General features: G+C 41.8%; 1 protein-coding gene across 2 annotated transcripts in view; it reads right to left on the reverse strand.

The window, feature by feature from the left end:
- Positions 1-3,381: 3,381 nt before the first annotated feature.
- The window catches only part of LOC126253178 (ER membrane protein complex subunit 1), a 142,891-nt gene continuing 133,228 nt past the window's right edge, over positions 3,382-13,044 (reverse strand). For both annotated transcript variants that reach the window (XM_049954350.1, XM_049954342.1), the window contains 5 exons: positions 10,440-10,638; positions 10,160-10,357; positions 4,519-4,644; positions 4,182-4,415; positions 3,382-4,064 (listed from right to left, as the gene is read on the reverse strand). In XM_049954350.1, the coding sequence (XP_049810307.1) occupies positions 3,904-4,064; positions 4,182-4,415; positions 4,519-4,644; positions 10,160-10,357; positions 10,440-10,638 (918 nt within the window). In that variant the 3' untranslated portion in view covers positions 3,382-3,903. The remainder of the gene's footprint in view (positions 4,065-4,181; positions 4,416-4,518; positions 4,645-10,159; positions 10,358-10,439; positions 10,639-13,044) is intronic.

Below are 13,044 nucleotides of genomic sequence, written 5' to 3' on the forward strand. Positions count from 1 at the left end.
GACGAAAGGATGTGGGTTTTCGTCTTTCCCTTTCCTTCCCTCTTTCCTGATGAAGCAACCATGGGTTGTGAAAGCTTGAATTTTGTGTGTGTGTTTGTTAGTGTCTCTATCAACATACCAACGCTTTTGTTTGGTAAGTTACATCATCTTTATTTTTAGATATTTTTTTCCAACGTGGAATGTTTCCCTATATATATCCAAAAACAAAGATGATGTGACTTACCATACGAAAGCGCTGGCAGGTCGATAGACACACAAACAAACACAAACATACACACAAAATTCAAGCTTTCGCAAGCAACGGTTGTTTCATCAGGAAAGAGGGAAGGAGAGGGAAAGACGAAAGTATGTGGGTTTTAAGGGAGAGGGTAAGGAGTCATTCCAATCCCGGGAGCGGAAAGACTTACCTTACGGGGAAAAAAGGACGGGTATACACTCGTGCGCGCGCGCGCACACACACACACACACACACACACACACACACACACACATATATCCATCCACACATATACAGACACAAGCAGACATATTCAAAGATAAACAAAGATGATGTGACTTACCATACGAAAGCGCTGGCAGGTCGATAGACACACAAACAAACACAAACATACACACAAAATTCAAGCTTTCGCAACCAACGGTTGTTTCATCAGGTCTTTGAATATGTCTGCTTGTGTCTGTATATGTGTGGATGGATATGTGTGTGTGTGCGCGCGCGAGTGTATACCTGTCCCTTTTCCCCCTAAGGTAAGTCTTTCCGCTCCTGGGATTGGAATGACTCCTTACCCTCTCCCTTAAAACCCACATCCTTTCGTCTTTCCCTCTCCTTCCCTCTTTCCTGATGAGGCAACTGTTTGTTGCGAAAGCTTGAATTTTGTGTGTATGTTTGTGTGTCTGTCGACCTGCCAGCACTTTCATTTGGTAAGTCACATCATCTTTGTTTTAACAAAAGGACAGGTATACACTCGCGCACACACACACATATCCATCCGCACATACACAGACACAAGCAGACATTTGTAAAGGCCTTTTTCCCACGTGGAATGTTTCCCTCAAAAACAAAAATACTGTGACTTACCAAACGAGAAAGTGCTGATAGACAGACACAATAAAAAACACACACACACAAATTTCAAGCTTTAGGAACCCAAGGTTGCTTCATCAGGAAAGAGGGAAGTAGAAGGAAAGACGAAAGGAAGTGGGTTTTAAGGGAGAGGGTAAGCAGCAACACAGTGTAGCTTATTCATGGAAAATGGTTAGTTGTAAACTTGATCATTATTGAAACGGAAGTCACAGGAAAACTACTTTACTATCACACTGTGGCAATGGAAAAACTGAATGACGTATCTTGGTTTATATTAGTAATATCAGCTGAAGTACTTGCCTACCAGATATACATATTGCCCTGGGTGGGAGATTTGTGGAACATTTTACTAAGTACCACACAGCAACTGTTGTAACACGCTCTTGTTGCTCCTTACCACAGAGTAATGCCATTTTGGTTGACAGTTGGGTGTTAATACTTCCCAGAAATCAACTGTAGCTGTAGTTCAATGATAACTGTTGTGTTCAATGGAATTCTTAAAGGCAGCAAATGCAAAGAGAAATAAAAAAAATGTTTTAATAATGTCAGAAAATTTATGTGGCACTGTTGTAACACGACTTATAGCTCAGCATCTAATTGTTAAAAATTCTCTACATTAAGGTCTGATCTTTCATAGAAACATATCATACAACTCATTTCCATATGCCACAAATATTTAATGTATATCATTCTCACTGCCCTTGTTCAGGCATAAATCACATTTTGAAATTCAAACACCAATACAATGTGAATAGAAAATAAAGATATAATTCCTAATTTTCAATTTCTTTACCTCTTTGATTAAAATTATATTACAGTGAACCACATGTTGATCAAACTTTCGACTTTAAATGGAAGGCGTGCTCGCTCACACACACACACACACACACACACACACACACACACACACACACACACACACACGGGAGAGGAGGAGGAGGAGGAGGAGGAGGAGGAGGAGAGAGGGAGGAGAGGTAGCAGAGGGGAGAGGGAGGAGAGAGGGAGGAGAGGTAGCAGAGGGGAGAGGGAGGAGAGAGGGAGGAGAGAGGGGGGAGAGGGAGAGAGGGGGGAGAGGGAGGAGAGAGGGGGGAGAGGGAGAGAGGGGGGAGAGGGAGAGAGGGGGGAGAGGGAGGAAAGAGGGGGGAGAGGGAGGAAAGAGGGGGGAGAGGGAGGAGAGGGAGGAAAGAGGGGGGAGAGGGAGGAGAGAGGGAGGAGAGAGAGAGAGGGCGGAGAGGGAGACAAAGGGGGGAGAGGGGGGGCAGAGGGGGAGAGGGGGGGCAGAGGGAGAGGGGGGCAGAGGGAGAGGGGGGCAGAGGGAGATGGGGGCAGAGGGAGATGGGGGCAGAGGGAGATGGGGGCAGAGGGAGATGGGGGCAGAGGGAGATGGGGGCAGAGGGAGATGGGGGCAGAGGGAGATGGGGGCAGAGGGAGATGGGGGCAGAGGGAGAGGGGGGCAGAGGGAGAGGGGGGCAGAGGGAGAGGGGGGCAGAGGGAGAGGGGGGCAGAGGGAGAGGGGGGCAGAGGGAGAGGGGGGCAGAGGGAGAGGGGGGCAGAGGGAGAGGGGGGCAGAGGGAGAGGGGGGCAGAGGGAGAGGGGGGCAGAGGGAGAGGGGGGCAGAGGGAGAGGGGGGCAGAGGGAGAGGGGGGCAGAGGGAGAGGGGGGCAGAGGGAGAGGGGGGCAGAGGGAGAGGGGGGCAGAGGGAGAGGGGGGCAGAGGGAGAGGGGGGCAGAGGGAGAGGGGGGCAGAGGGAGAGGGGGGCAGAGGGAGAGGGGGTAGAGGGAGAGGGGGTAGAGGGAGAGGGGGGTAGAGGGAGAGGGGGGTAGAGGGAGAGGGGGTAGAGTGGGGAGAGGGGTAGAGTGGGGAGAGGGGTATAGTGGGGAGAGGGGTATAGTGGGGAGAGGGGTATAGTGGGGAGAGGGGTAGAGTGGGGAGAGGGGTAGAGTGGGGAGAGGGGTAGAGTGGGGAGAGGGGTAGAGTGGGGAGAGGGGTATAGTGGGGAGAGGGGTAGAGTGGGGAGAGGGGTAGAGTGGGGAGAGGGGTAGAGTGGGGAGAGGGGTAGAGTGGGGAGAGGGGTAGAGTGGGGAGAGGGGTAGTGGGGAGAGGGGTAGGGGGGAGAGGGTTAGGGGGGGAGAGGGTTAGGGGGGAGGGGTAGGGCTGAGAGGGGGAGATGGGGGGTGATGGGGGGAGAGGTGTGGGTGGGGTAGAGGGGGGGTGAGGGTGAGAGAGAGAGAGAGAGAGAGAGAGAGAGAGAGAGGGGGGGGGGGGGGTGGGAGGGGATATTTACTAAAAAGCAGATGCATTACATAAGAAATTTAATTGACAAGATATGTACACTTCAGTCTGTATAATGGAGTCAGAAATTGTAGAAGTCAATCCTTCCTGGATCATAACCACATTATTTTACACACTGGATGCAGAATCTTGGTAAATATTTTGTTTTCAACTTCTGAAGTGGCACAATGTGATGAATAGAAAAAATAAAGACAACACATACCACATAAAAAAAACATATATTCACAAACATAACAAAACAAGGTGTAGCTACAGTTGTGTACACAAACATGTGATGGCAGATGCACACTAATTCAACAACTTGAATAAATTAAAATATTCAATATAAATATCTTACATTATGTACACCATTGATAACAGTGAAGTACAGTAAGTAATCTTATAAAGAAATACTGAGATGTTGGTCAATGAAATCACAGAAGTTGCACAACAACATTAAGTCCATATTTGTATGGAGGTAATCAATTAATTCAGTTCATTACGGTTAAACAGTTTACTGAAACACCAGTTCATTGTGTTTTAAATTATTATTTCCACGCCAGCTTCAGAGCCTTTCTTGATGCCAGCTTCTTTGTCACATATGACGCTACAGCCAGCCCTAACAGAACTGCGGTGATAAGTAAATGATCAAAATCTTCCTTCAGAAGATCAAATGTTTTCGAAGGAGCAACACGAGTGTAAAACAAATCTGAAATAATAAAATAATTTCATAAACAAAAAATACCAGCTACATTTACTATCAAAATATTTCATTATTTAACATATTTATACTTTGTTCAAGTGTAATTTGCTAATTAATGCATACCTAGCCCATATGCTAATATAAGGCAAGTTGATTCAAGGCCACTTGGAGCAGTGTGGATGCCCCTTATTCTTTGGAGTGTTTGATTATAATTGATGATAGCATCTGGTGGAATAGGTAGTTCGGGCATATATGGAATGACGCCTTCTTCCCTCATTTCTGAAGTAACAGTGACAGGCCGGCGAGGATCAACAAACAACCATGGCAGTTCCAGAATTCCACCAGTAGCTAAAGCAACTGAGTGAAATAACTTTCAGTGAGTAAATTTTATACACAATACTGGAGCTTCCTTTATTTGTTGAGTAAATTAGGTTTACACATATAAAATAAAATGACTAACCAAGAATATGTTTGCTGGTGATGCCTTTTTCAGTTATTGTCTCTTTCAGTGCTTCAATATTACCCGGTAAAATATATGCTTGCCTGTCCACAATTGGCTGAATTGGAGCAGACAGAGATGAAAATGCTGAAAATTATGATTAGCACTTTTTAAATCCTCTAAATAAACACATAACAACAAATCAATTATGAAACAGTTCCCACTCATCATTAAATAAGTGACTGACAAATTAGTTGATAGTGTCTATGCCAACAGAATCTACTGCCACAATAAAAATGAAATCATTTTGTTCTTGTAACTTAAGAAGAAACAAATTTTCTGATAATGATGCATAACATGACAAAAATCAAACTGTAAGCTAGGCTGTGTAGTGAAATTTAGCATTAATGGGCTACGGCAGCAGATGATCAATGTGAGTGCTTTCGCTAACAGCGCATCATCATCATCATCATCATCATCATCATCATCTGCAGCACCCCTCTTTGGCTCGTGACCGTATTGGTTGGACTTTAGATGAACGGAAAACCACGGTCTGGTTCAATGAGTCCCAATTTTAGTTGGTAAGAGCTGATGGTTAGGTTTGAGTGTGGCACAGATCCCACAAAGCCATGGACCTAAGTTGTCAACAAGGCTGCTTGGAGACCATTTGCAGCCAATCATGGATTTCTTGTTCTCAAACAGTGATAGAATTGTCATGGGCCACAATTGTTTGTGATTGGTTTGAAGAACATTCTGAGCAATTGAGAAAATAATGTGGCCTCCAAGATGGCCTAACACGAACCCCACCGAACATTTATCGGACATAACAGAAGTCATTCAGTGCACAACATCCTGCACCAGCACCATTTTAGCATTTACGCATGGCTATAGAGGCAGTGTGGCTCAATATTTCTGCAGCGGACTTCCAATGATTTTTGAGTCCAATTCATATCAGGTTGCTGCACTACACTGGATAAAAGCAGGTACGCACAATATTTGGACATATTCCGTGACTTTTGTCACTCAATGTATACGTAACACAGCAAGTCTTTTTATCAGATTTTCACTAATTATACAAAGTTGTGTAACAAACTGAAAAGTGCCAAATTAATAACAAATGGAATGGAAATAGACAACAATCATACAGAGGTTTTACAAACGTGCCTTTGTGACTACTGGCACTAAAAAGTGCATTTACTTTACCACACAAATATCATTTATTCATTTTAAAACATTGCCAGTGGTCTGGAATCAACCACATTTACAATCTCTCTATCTTTTTCCTTTCCAAAAGCGAACGAAGTGCGACTATTTTACTTACTGATTTTTGTTTGATTTATGCTTACATCTAGAAATGCACTTCACTGGTGATTTTGGTCTAGTTTCACTCTGGCTTGTACCACTACATATTCCTGACATAAAACATTGCATCATTAATGTATAGTAATCTGACTAAATGTATTTCTTTGTACTTAGCATGTGTAGGGTTGCCAACTTATCTGCTAGATTTGTTTTTACTTTATCTCAGACACATTATTTTTATTTGTGTTTATATAATTACGTAAATGGTATGAAGAGGTACTGTAGGAGTTAATCATTTAGATAGAATGGGTTTGAGGAGGTAGTGATGGGAGTTGTGTGTTCAATGATTTTGTATAGTGTTTCATTCTCAATATTTATTTGGCCGTTAAGCAATTGTTTACTGTGTGTTAGTACTTTGGTACATATGGTAATAATCTTGAAATGCAAGACAATGTGTCTTTCTATTGATTTTCTATTGTGCTTGGTCTGCAATATTACAGTTCAAGGAGACCTGCAAATTTTGAGTGGTTTTTACTGCGTTTCCACGCCCTGTTGTGGTCTGTATATCTTGTGTCAAATGCTTTGCCAGTCATATCAAAGTAAATTCTTAATCAGTCTCTGCAACTGATCTGGTAGATCCAAGATTGTTGGTGACTATCTGGTTTTGATTTTGGTTTTGGAATGTGTTTCTGTATTGCATTCATGATTTTTATGCAAATAATCATAACCTGCTTATTGGATTTATAACCTATTCTGCATGTGAGATGAATGTCGTAGCTCATCACTCTAAAATGTAAAAGAAGTTAAATATTTATGCCCTCACAACTAGTTTTGTTTAGTGCTTACGCTGATCTGCCACCTTTGGCATGGATTACAGTGGCGACATGTCGTGGCCGGAAAACAATGAGGTGTTGGTGTGTTGTAGTAGGGACTTGGCACCACATCTGCACGCACAAGTCATCTAATTCATGTATATTCCAAGGAGTGGGGCAATGAGCTATGACGCCACGTTCAATCACATACCAGGTGTGTTCGATCAGGTTAAGATCAGAATGAAATTTTCACTCTGCAGCGGAGTGTGCGCTGATATGAAACTTCCTGGCATATTAAAACTGTGTGCCAGACCACGACTCAAACTCAGGATGTTTGTCTTATGCGGGCAAGTGCTATACCAGCTGAGCTATCCAAGCATGACTCATGACCCATCCTCACAGGTGGTAGAGCACTTGCCTGCGAAAGGCAAAGGTCTCGAGTTCGAGTCTCGGTCCAGCACACAGTTTTAATTTGCCAGGAAGTTTCATATCAACACAAGCTCCGCTGCATAGTGAAAATTTCATTTTGGAAACATACCCCAGGCAGTGGCTAAGCCATGTCTCTGCAATATCCTTTCATCCAGAAGTGCTAGTTCTGTTAGGTCTGCAGGAGAGCTTTGTGAAGTTTGGAAGGTAGGAGATGAGATACTGGTGGAATTAAAGCTGTGAGAATGGGTCATGAGTCATGCTTGGGTAGCTCAGACGGTAGTGCACTTGCCCACAAAAGGCAAAGGTCCTGAGTTCGAGTCTCGGTCTGGTACACAGTTTTAATCTGCCAGGAAGTTTCGGGTTCAGATCTGGTGAGTTGCAGGGCCAGCACATCAACTGGAACTCACCACTGTGTTTCTCGAACCACTCCATCACACTTCTGGCCTTGTGAGAAGGCGCATTATCTTGACGAAAAGTGCCACTGCCATTGGGAAACATGATTGTCATGAAAGGGTGTATGTGGTCTGCTACCACAACCTTGGCTGTGACGGTGCCTTGCATGAGCTCCATTGGACTCATGGATGCCCATGTGTATGTTCCCTGGGACCGATGACCACAGCAATTTGGTGCCTTAGGAACTCACACACGTTTGTATGTTCTTTGTATGTTCCCTAGAGCATAATGGGATTGCCACCAGTACAGGTTACAGGTGCCAAGGAGCTGTTCCCCTGGAAGATGAGGGACTCGCGCCCTCCGTTCAGCATGATGAAGGTTTTGGGATTCATCGGACCATTCAATGTTCTGCCACAGTGCCAATGTCCAGTGCCAATGGTCACATGCCCATTTCAGTCATGGTTGCCAATGTTGTGATGTTAACATTGGCACATGCACGGGACACTGGTTGCAGAGGCTCATCGTTAGGTGTGTTGGTGCACTGTGTGTTCACACACACTTGTACTCTTCCCAGCATTTAAGTCTGATGTTCATTCCGCCACAGTTTGCTGCCCGTCCCATTTTACTCAATTGCCCAGCCTATGACATTCGACACCCTAATGAGGAATTGCTGCCCAACCACATGGCATCTGTATGTGGTTTATCTTGGTTTGACATGTGTAGAAGACACTCATCACAGCAGTCCTCGAATGTCTGATAAGTCTTGCCATTTCTGAAATGCTCGTGCCAAGCAAGCCTTCGGACCATCACAATTGCTCTTGTTGAAACTCAGATAGATCGTGCCTTCCCCATTCCACATGCGAACAGCACGTTTACTGGTACTACACGCACAGTGCTTGTGTCTGACTAGCAGTCATTCCCTGCCAGGTGATGCTGCCATCGCCTGGGTGGCTTTATATTGACAGTAGTTCAATGGTCACAATGTTCTGGATGATCAGTGTGTTCCTGTATTCTCAGTGTGTCTACATGTTTATGCTGGTGTGGTTCAGTTTGTTTAATCTTAAATTGTTTTCTACTTCATTTTTGTATGAAGTTTATCTAATAGGTTTTCTTTGTCCCCATTTTTATTGCTATCTTTTTATAGTGGCTATATCAAAGGTATTTGGGGTTTGTGAGGAAGGGGGATTTTACTGAGTCTGTTCAACAAATGCCTAACTGCAGCTTGTTTATGATCCTTTAGGTCATTTGAAGTAACATTTATTGTTGTGGGGTCTGTTATTGTGAGCTGTGACAAAGGTTTGGTTGTGAATGTGCTTTCTTATAAATTATATTCAGATAGTTGAGTTTTTTTCCTTGTTCTCCTTTAACTGTACATTTAGTATTTACAATCTGTAACTGTTGTATTTTGGCCCAATTTAAGAGAATGTAAATAAACATCAATGGTGCAACATTTAGTCATGTTCCACGTTAGGAAATGTGTAGTGCTATTAGCCAAAATGAAACTAGGCCAAAACATCAGGGCCAAGCAAAGAATACTTGAAACATGTGCATTCAAATGACACTTTCAGATGCAAGCACACACCAGACAAAAATGCAGTAGTAAAAAAAATCACACTTCAATTACCTCTGACATGAACTGCTATCTGATCTAGAAACAAATCACAATTGTAAATCTGTGCGATTTCAAAAAAAAGATTTACAACACTGTAAACGAGTAAAATGAAATGTGTACATTAGAATAAATACGGAGTTTTAGCAATCACAAAGATGGATTTGAAAAATTTTAAGTTCATCCACAGTGCAATGCCTCCTCCTATACTAACGTTATACGCTTGACACTTTTATGCCTATGTCAGATCTGCAAACAGTCGTACATACACAGTTAATCCTTTGTCTGTCCTACATGTTGTTTGTGCTTAGATGTGGTTTTTCTATTTCCTATTATTGCTGTTGTTTTTGCACCAACTATTACTGCATGCAGATTATACTTTATACCATGTCTATTCATGACCAAGCTATATATAATTGTATGTGGCACATGATTTATGCTACTTACAATGATATGTATCCACATTCATTATAAGTAATCACTATATGTTCTTGAGAAAATGTACTTCAATCCAGTTGTAGAGACTTCGTATTTTTATTTTCATTCAATTCTGGTGTGTTGTTATATTTTGTAGGTGCACTTGAGAATTAGTACACATTCGAAACAGGCTAGTAATGCTGAATGAAATATTCATTTAAAATAACATCCTGGTGGAAACGAGGTCATTACTTACTACAAGACAATAAAAAAGTGGACTGACCCAAAACACTCGACAGTTCCTTCATTTATTAGCTTAGCTTATTTGTAGACGTGACTGTGGTGCTCTAGTGGGTACAAGCCCATGAAGGAGTGTGAATTTTTATTGATTCTAATCCCTCCAGTAGGACCCATTTCCATTCCGTCTACTATGAAATTGGGTGCCAGGGATCTTTTCTGTGGGTAAGAGGCAGTTGGCGTAATGGGCTCATCGCTCTCCTCTTCATAGTGCCAAGGGGGACAAAAGGCTGCTCTCTACCTGCAGTCAGGCCAGAAGCCCATTCATAGGTTTGAACTTTGCCTATCTGTAGATGACTGAACACCCCCATGCCATTACGGAGGGAAAAAAAAAGTTTACAAAACTGGATAACAATTAGAACAACATAAATGGCAATATAATAATGAAGTTTCAATACAATACCTGTTGTATTGCTTTGCACCTTTCCTTCATACAATTCAAGGGTGACAACCTCAGTCCGTCGAGACTTTTCACTGAAGTAACTGTAAAGTACCCAGTTCTCTGAATGTACTACGTACACTGGTTCTCGCGCTCTTTTATGGGACGCAGAAAAAACAACTGCACCTGATACAGCATCTACTAAGTAGATGTTCAGTATATCTATAAGAAGTAAGAATATAAATAAGTCTTAAATCATTAAGTCAGACCTAGCTACAAGTAAATGTATTTCATTGAAACTCACACTTCTGCACAGGATCAAAGCCCTGTGTAGCAACGGCAACAAGATTGGGATTGATGTATTTGTACAGCACACTGCGATCAGCAAGGACGCGACCTTGTGAGTGAACTCTCTCCCCAGGATTCTTACCTACGACGGCTATCACTTTCTGTGGACTGTCAACACAAAGCTTGACCTCCCACACTGCAGTAGCCACAAGACCCTGTAAGTAATATAGTTGTAAATTCAGTAACTAACAAAGTGCAAAATCTGTAATAACTTACTACTGTGGATGACAATCTATTTAAAAAAAAATCTATTTGAAAATGCATAAAACATTAAAGTTGTGATCGAAGTAAAGGACTGTATTGTTTTACTGCAATTTCAGTAAAGCCAATTAGTTGTGACCTAGGATTTGATGTCTTCTAATACTTTATTTGTTTCGATATTTATTTGCTGATACTAATCTGACGATGATTATGTCAACAGCCAATACAATACCTTCCAGTACACACAATGGTTAAGTCAATGATATATAATACAATATAAATGGTCTATGAATGGAAGCTTGAGGAACAACTCAAATTAGTGGTCCAATTACGTAGAATTTCATTTTCTATTATGTTATGGTGTAAAGCAATACCCTGTTTCCCACCACCTAAGGAATGATGAAACCTGTTGCAATTTTCCGTGTTTCACAATGCTACAGTTTAGTTAACAGTATAATATGACATACATAGTGCTGAGCAACTTCAATATCTTTTTAGGATGATACAACTTTCTTGAAGGGAACATATTTCGAAACATGACACTGGTGTATTCCATGTTTATGCAAGAAACTGAGATTGTTTAATGTAATTGTATGCTCACTATCATAAGCCAATGCTGAGTGGTTGTTCGTGTTTTACCATGCTCTGTGCAGTCTCTTGCTTCAATAAATCTGTCCCCCCCCCCTTCCCCCCAAACACAGTTATCAATAGTTGTCATCCACACAACAGTATACATTTTTGCATCCAAGAATTTCCTATTCTACTTCTGAGTCACCAGTAAACCCCCCACCAATTCTTTAAGGAATCAAACTTCCATGTTTAAAACATCACATCTCCAGAACTACATGCCATATAATGATATACTTTTGCAGGTATTTTCAATGATATATGTGGATAGTGTCTGATAAGTATGTTGTGAATAGAGTTAGTTGTAAAGAAGTGATAAACTAAAATGCTGTGCCTGATGCTACTGTTTTACTGTGCGAAACGCAATAATACAGGGAGCAATGAACGTTTTTCCATTCACCATTTTGTGGGGGGGCATCACAATGAAAAAGTTTTTGTTAATGTCTGAAACTATGTATAAAGTTTCTTGGAAGTCATTAAGCACTCTCACTGTAAAGTTCTGGTTGAATATGATCTGGATATTTGTGCACAATGAATTATACCTTATACTGCTTCTAGTCATATACACAGTTTCTAACTGTAATATTTGACTTGTTGAGTTAAACCTTTAATGTAACACAAATAGATTATGGCAGAATACTAAAGTCTTAAATTTGGTCAGTAACTGTATGAAATATTGAAAATCAAATTTTTGTTGCCCCTGGAACCTGTTAGACATCGGGAGTGAGGTGCAAGCTAGAATAGCAGCGGCAACATATGCTACTTTGCCGCACTACCCATGCTTAGGAGCTCGCTTCTATCACGAAAATCTGAAATCCTCATTTACAAGACAATTGACTGGTTGTTGTGTACGGTGCCGAGACGTGGGATGTGACTGCAAATGAGAAAAAACTCCTTAGCATTTGGAAGGGAAAGGTTTTGCCTAAGATGTATGGCCAGATATACGAGCAAGAAGGTTGGCACATCCGTACGAAAGCTGAACTAGGACAACTTTTTGAAAAGTCTGACACTGTCATCACCATTAAAATAAGAAGACTGTGGAGGGCAGGACATGGGGTCAGCATGGAGGAAGACAGAACATGTAAGAGGATTTTTAATGGCAAAGCTGGAGGCAGATGATGGAAAGGACATCCCAGAAAGAGATGAGTGGATGGAATTGAAGAAGACATGAAAAAGCTGGGTATCAGAGAACAGAGACAGAAACCCATGGACCAGATAGAGTGGCAGGATATTGAGATACAGGCCAAGGCCCCTCACGGGCCGTAGTGCTGAGGAGCCTTTAGATAGGCAACCTGATACTGGAAATGGGTGACCATGCTCTAGACTTGTCGTTTATGAATGTGTCAGATCTTCATTCTCTTATTCGGATTCCAATTGTGCTTGAGTAGTATACGTATGAATTGTCTGTTCATCGAATAGTATACGTATGAATTGTCTCTTCATCCATGATTTCAGTAATTTTGATAAAATCTGGAGGAACACCATTCTCATTTTTATGAATTTTTCCAATTTTTGTTGAACTTGTTTCAATATACAAAATCAAAAACCTTCAAAATTATTCACCAATTCTATGAGATTTTTCTGAAAATGATGTACTCACAGTTTGCGGTATTAAGCATTTTTAGTCTGTTGAATGTGGAGGGTTTTGGGACATTTTGGTGCTTCATAGGCACACTTGTTCAAATTAATGGAAAGTGACATGAAGCGATTACCGTACTTTCTTGACTGATGAA

The sequence above is a fragment of the Schistocerca nitens genome, chromosome 1, assembly GCF_023898315.1.
Source record: "Schistocerca nitens isolate TAMUIC-IGC-003100 chromosome 1, iqSchNite1.1, whole genome shotgun sequence".
In the NCBI taxonomy this organism is placed as follows: Eukaryota; Metazoa; Arthropoda; class Insecta; order Orthoptera; family Acrididae; genus Schistocerca; species Schistocerca nitens.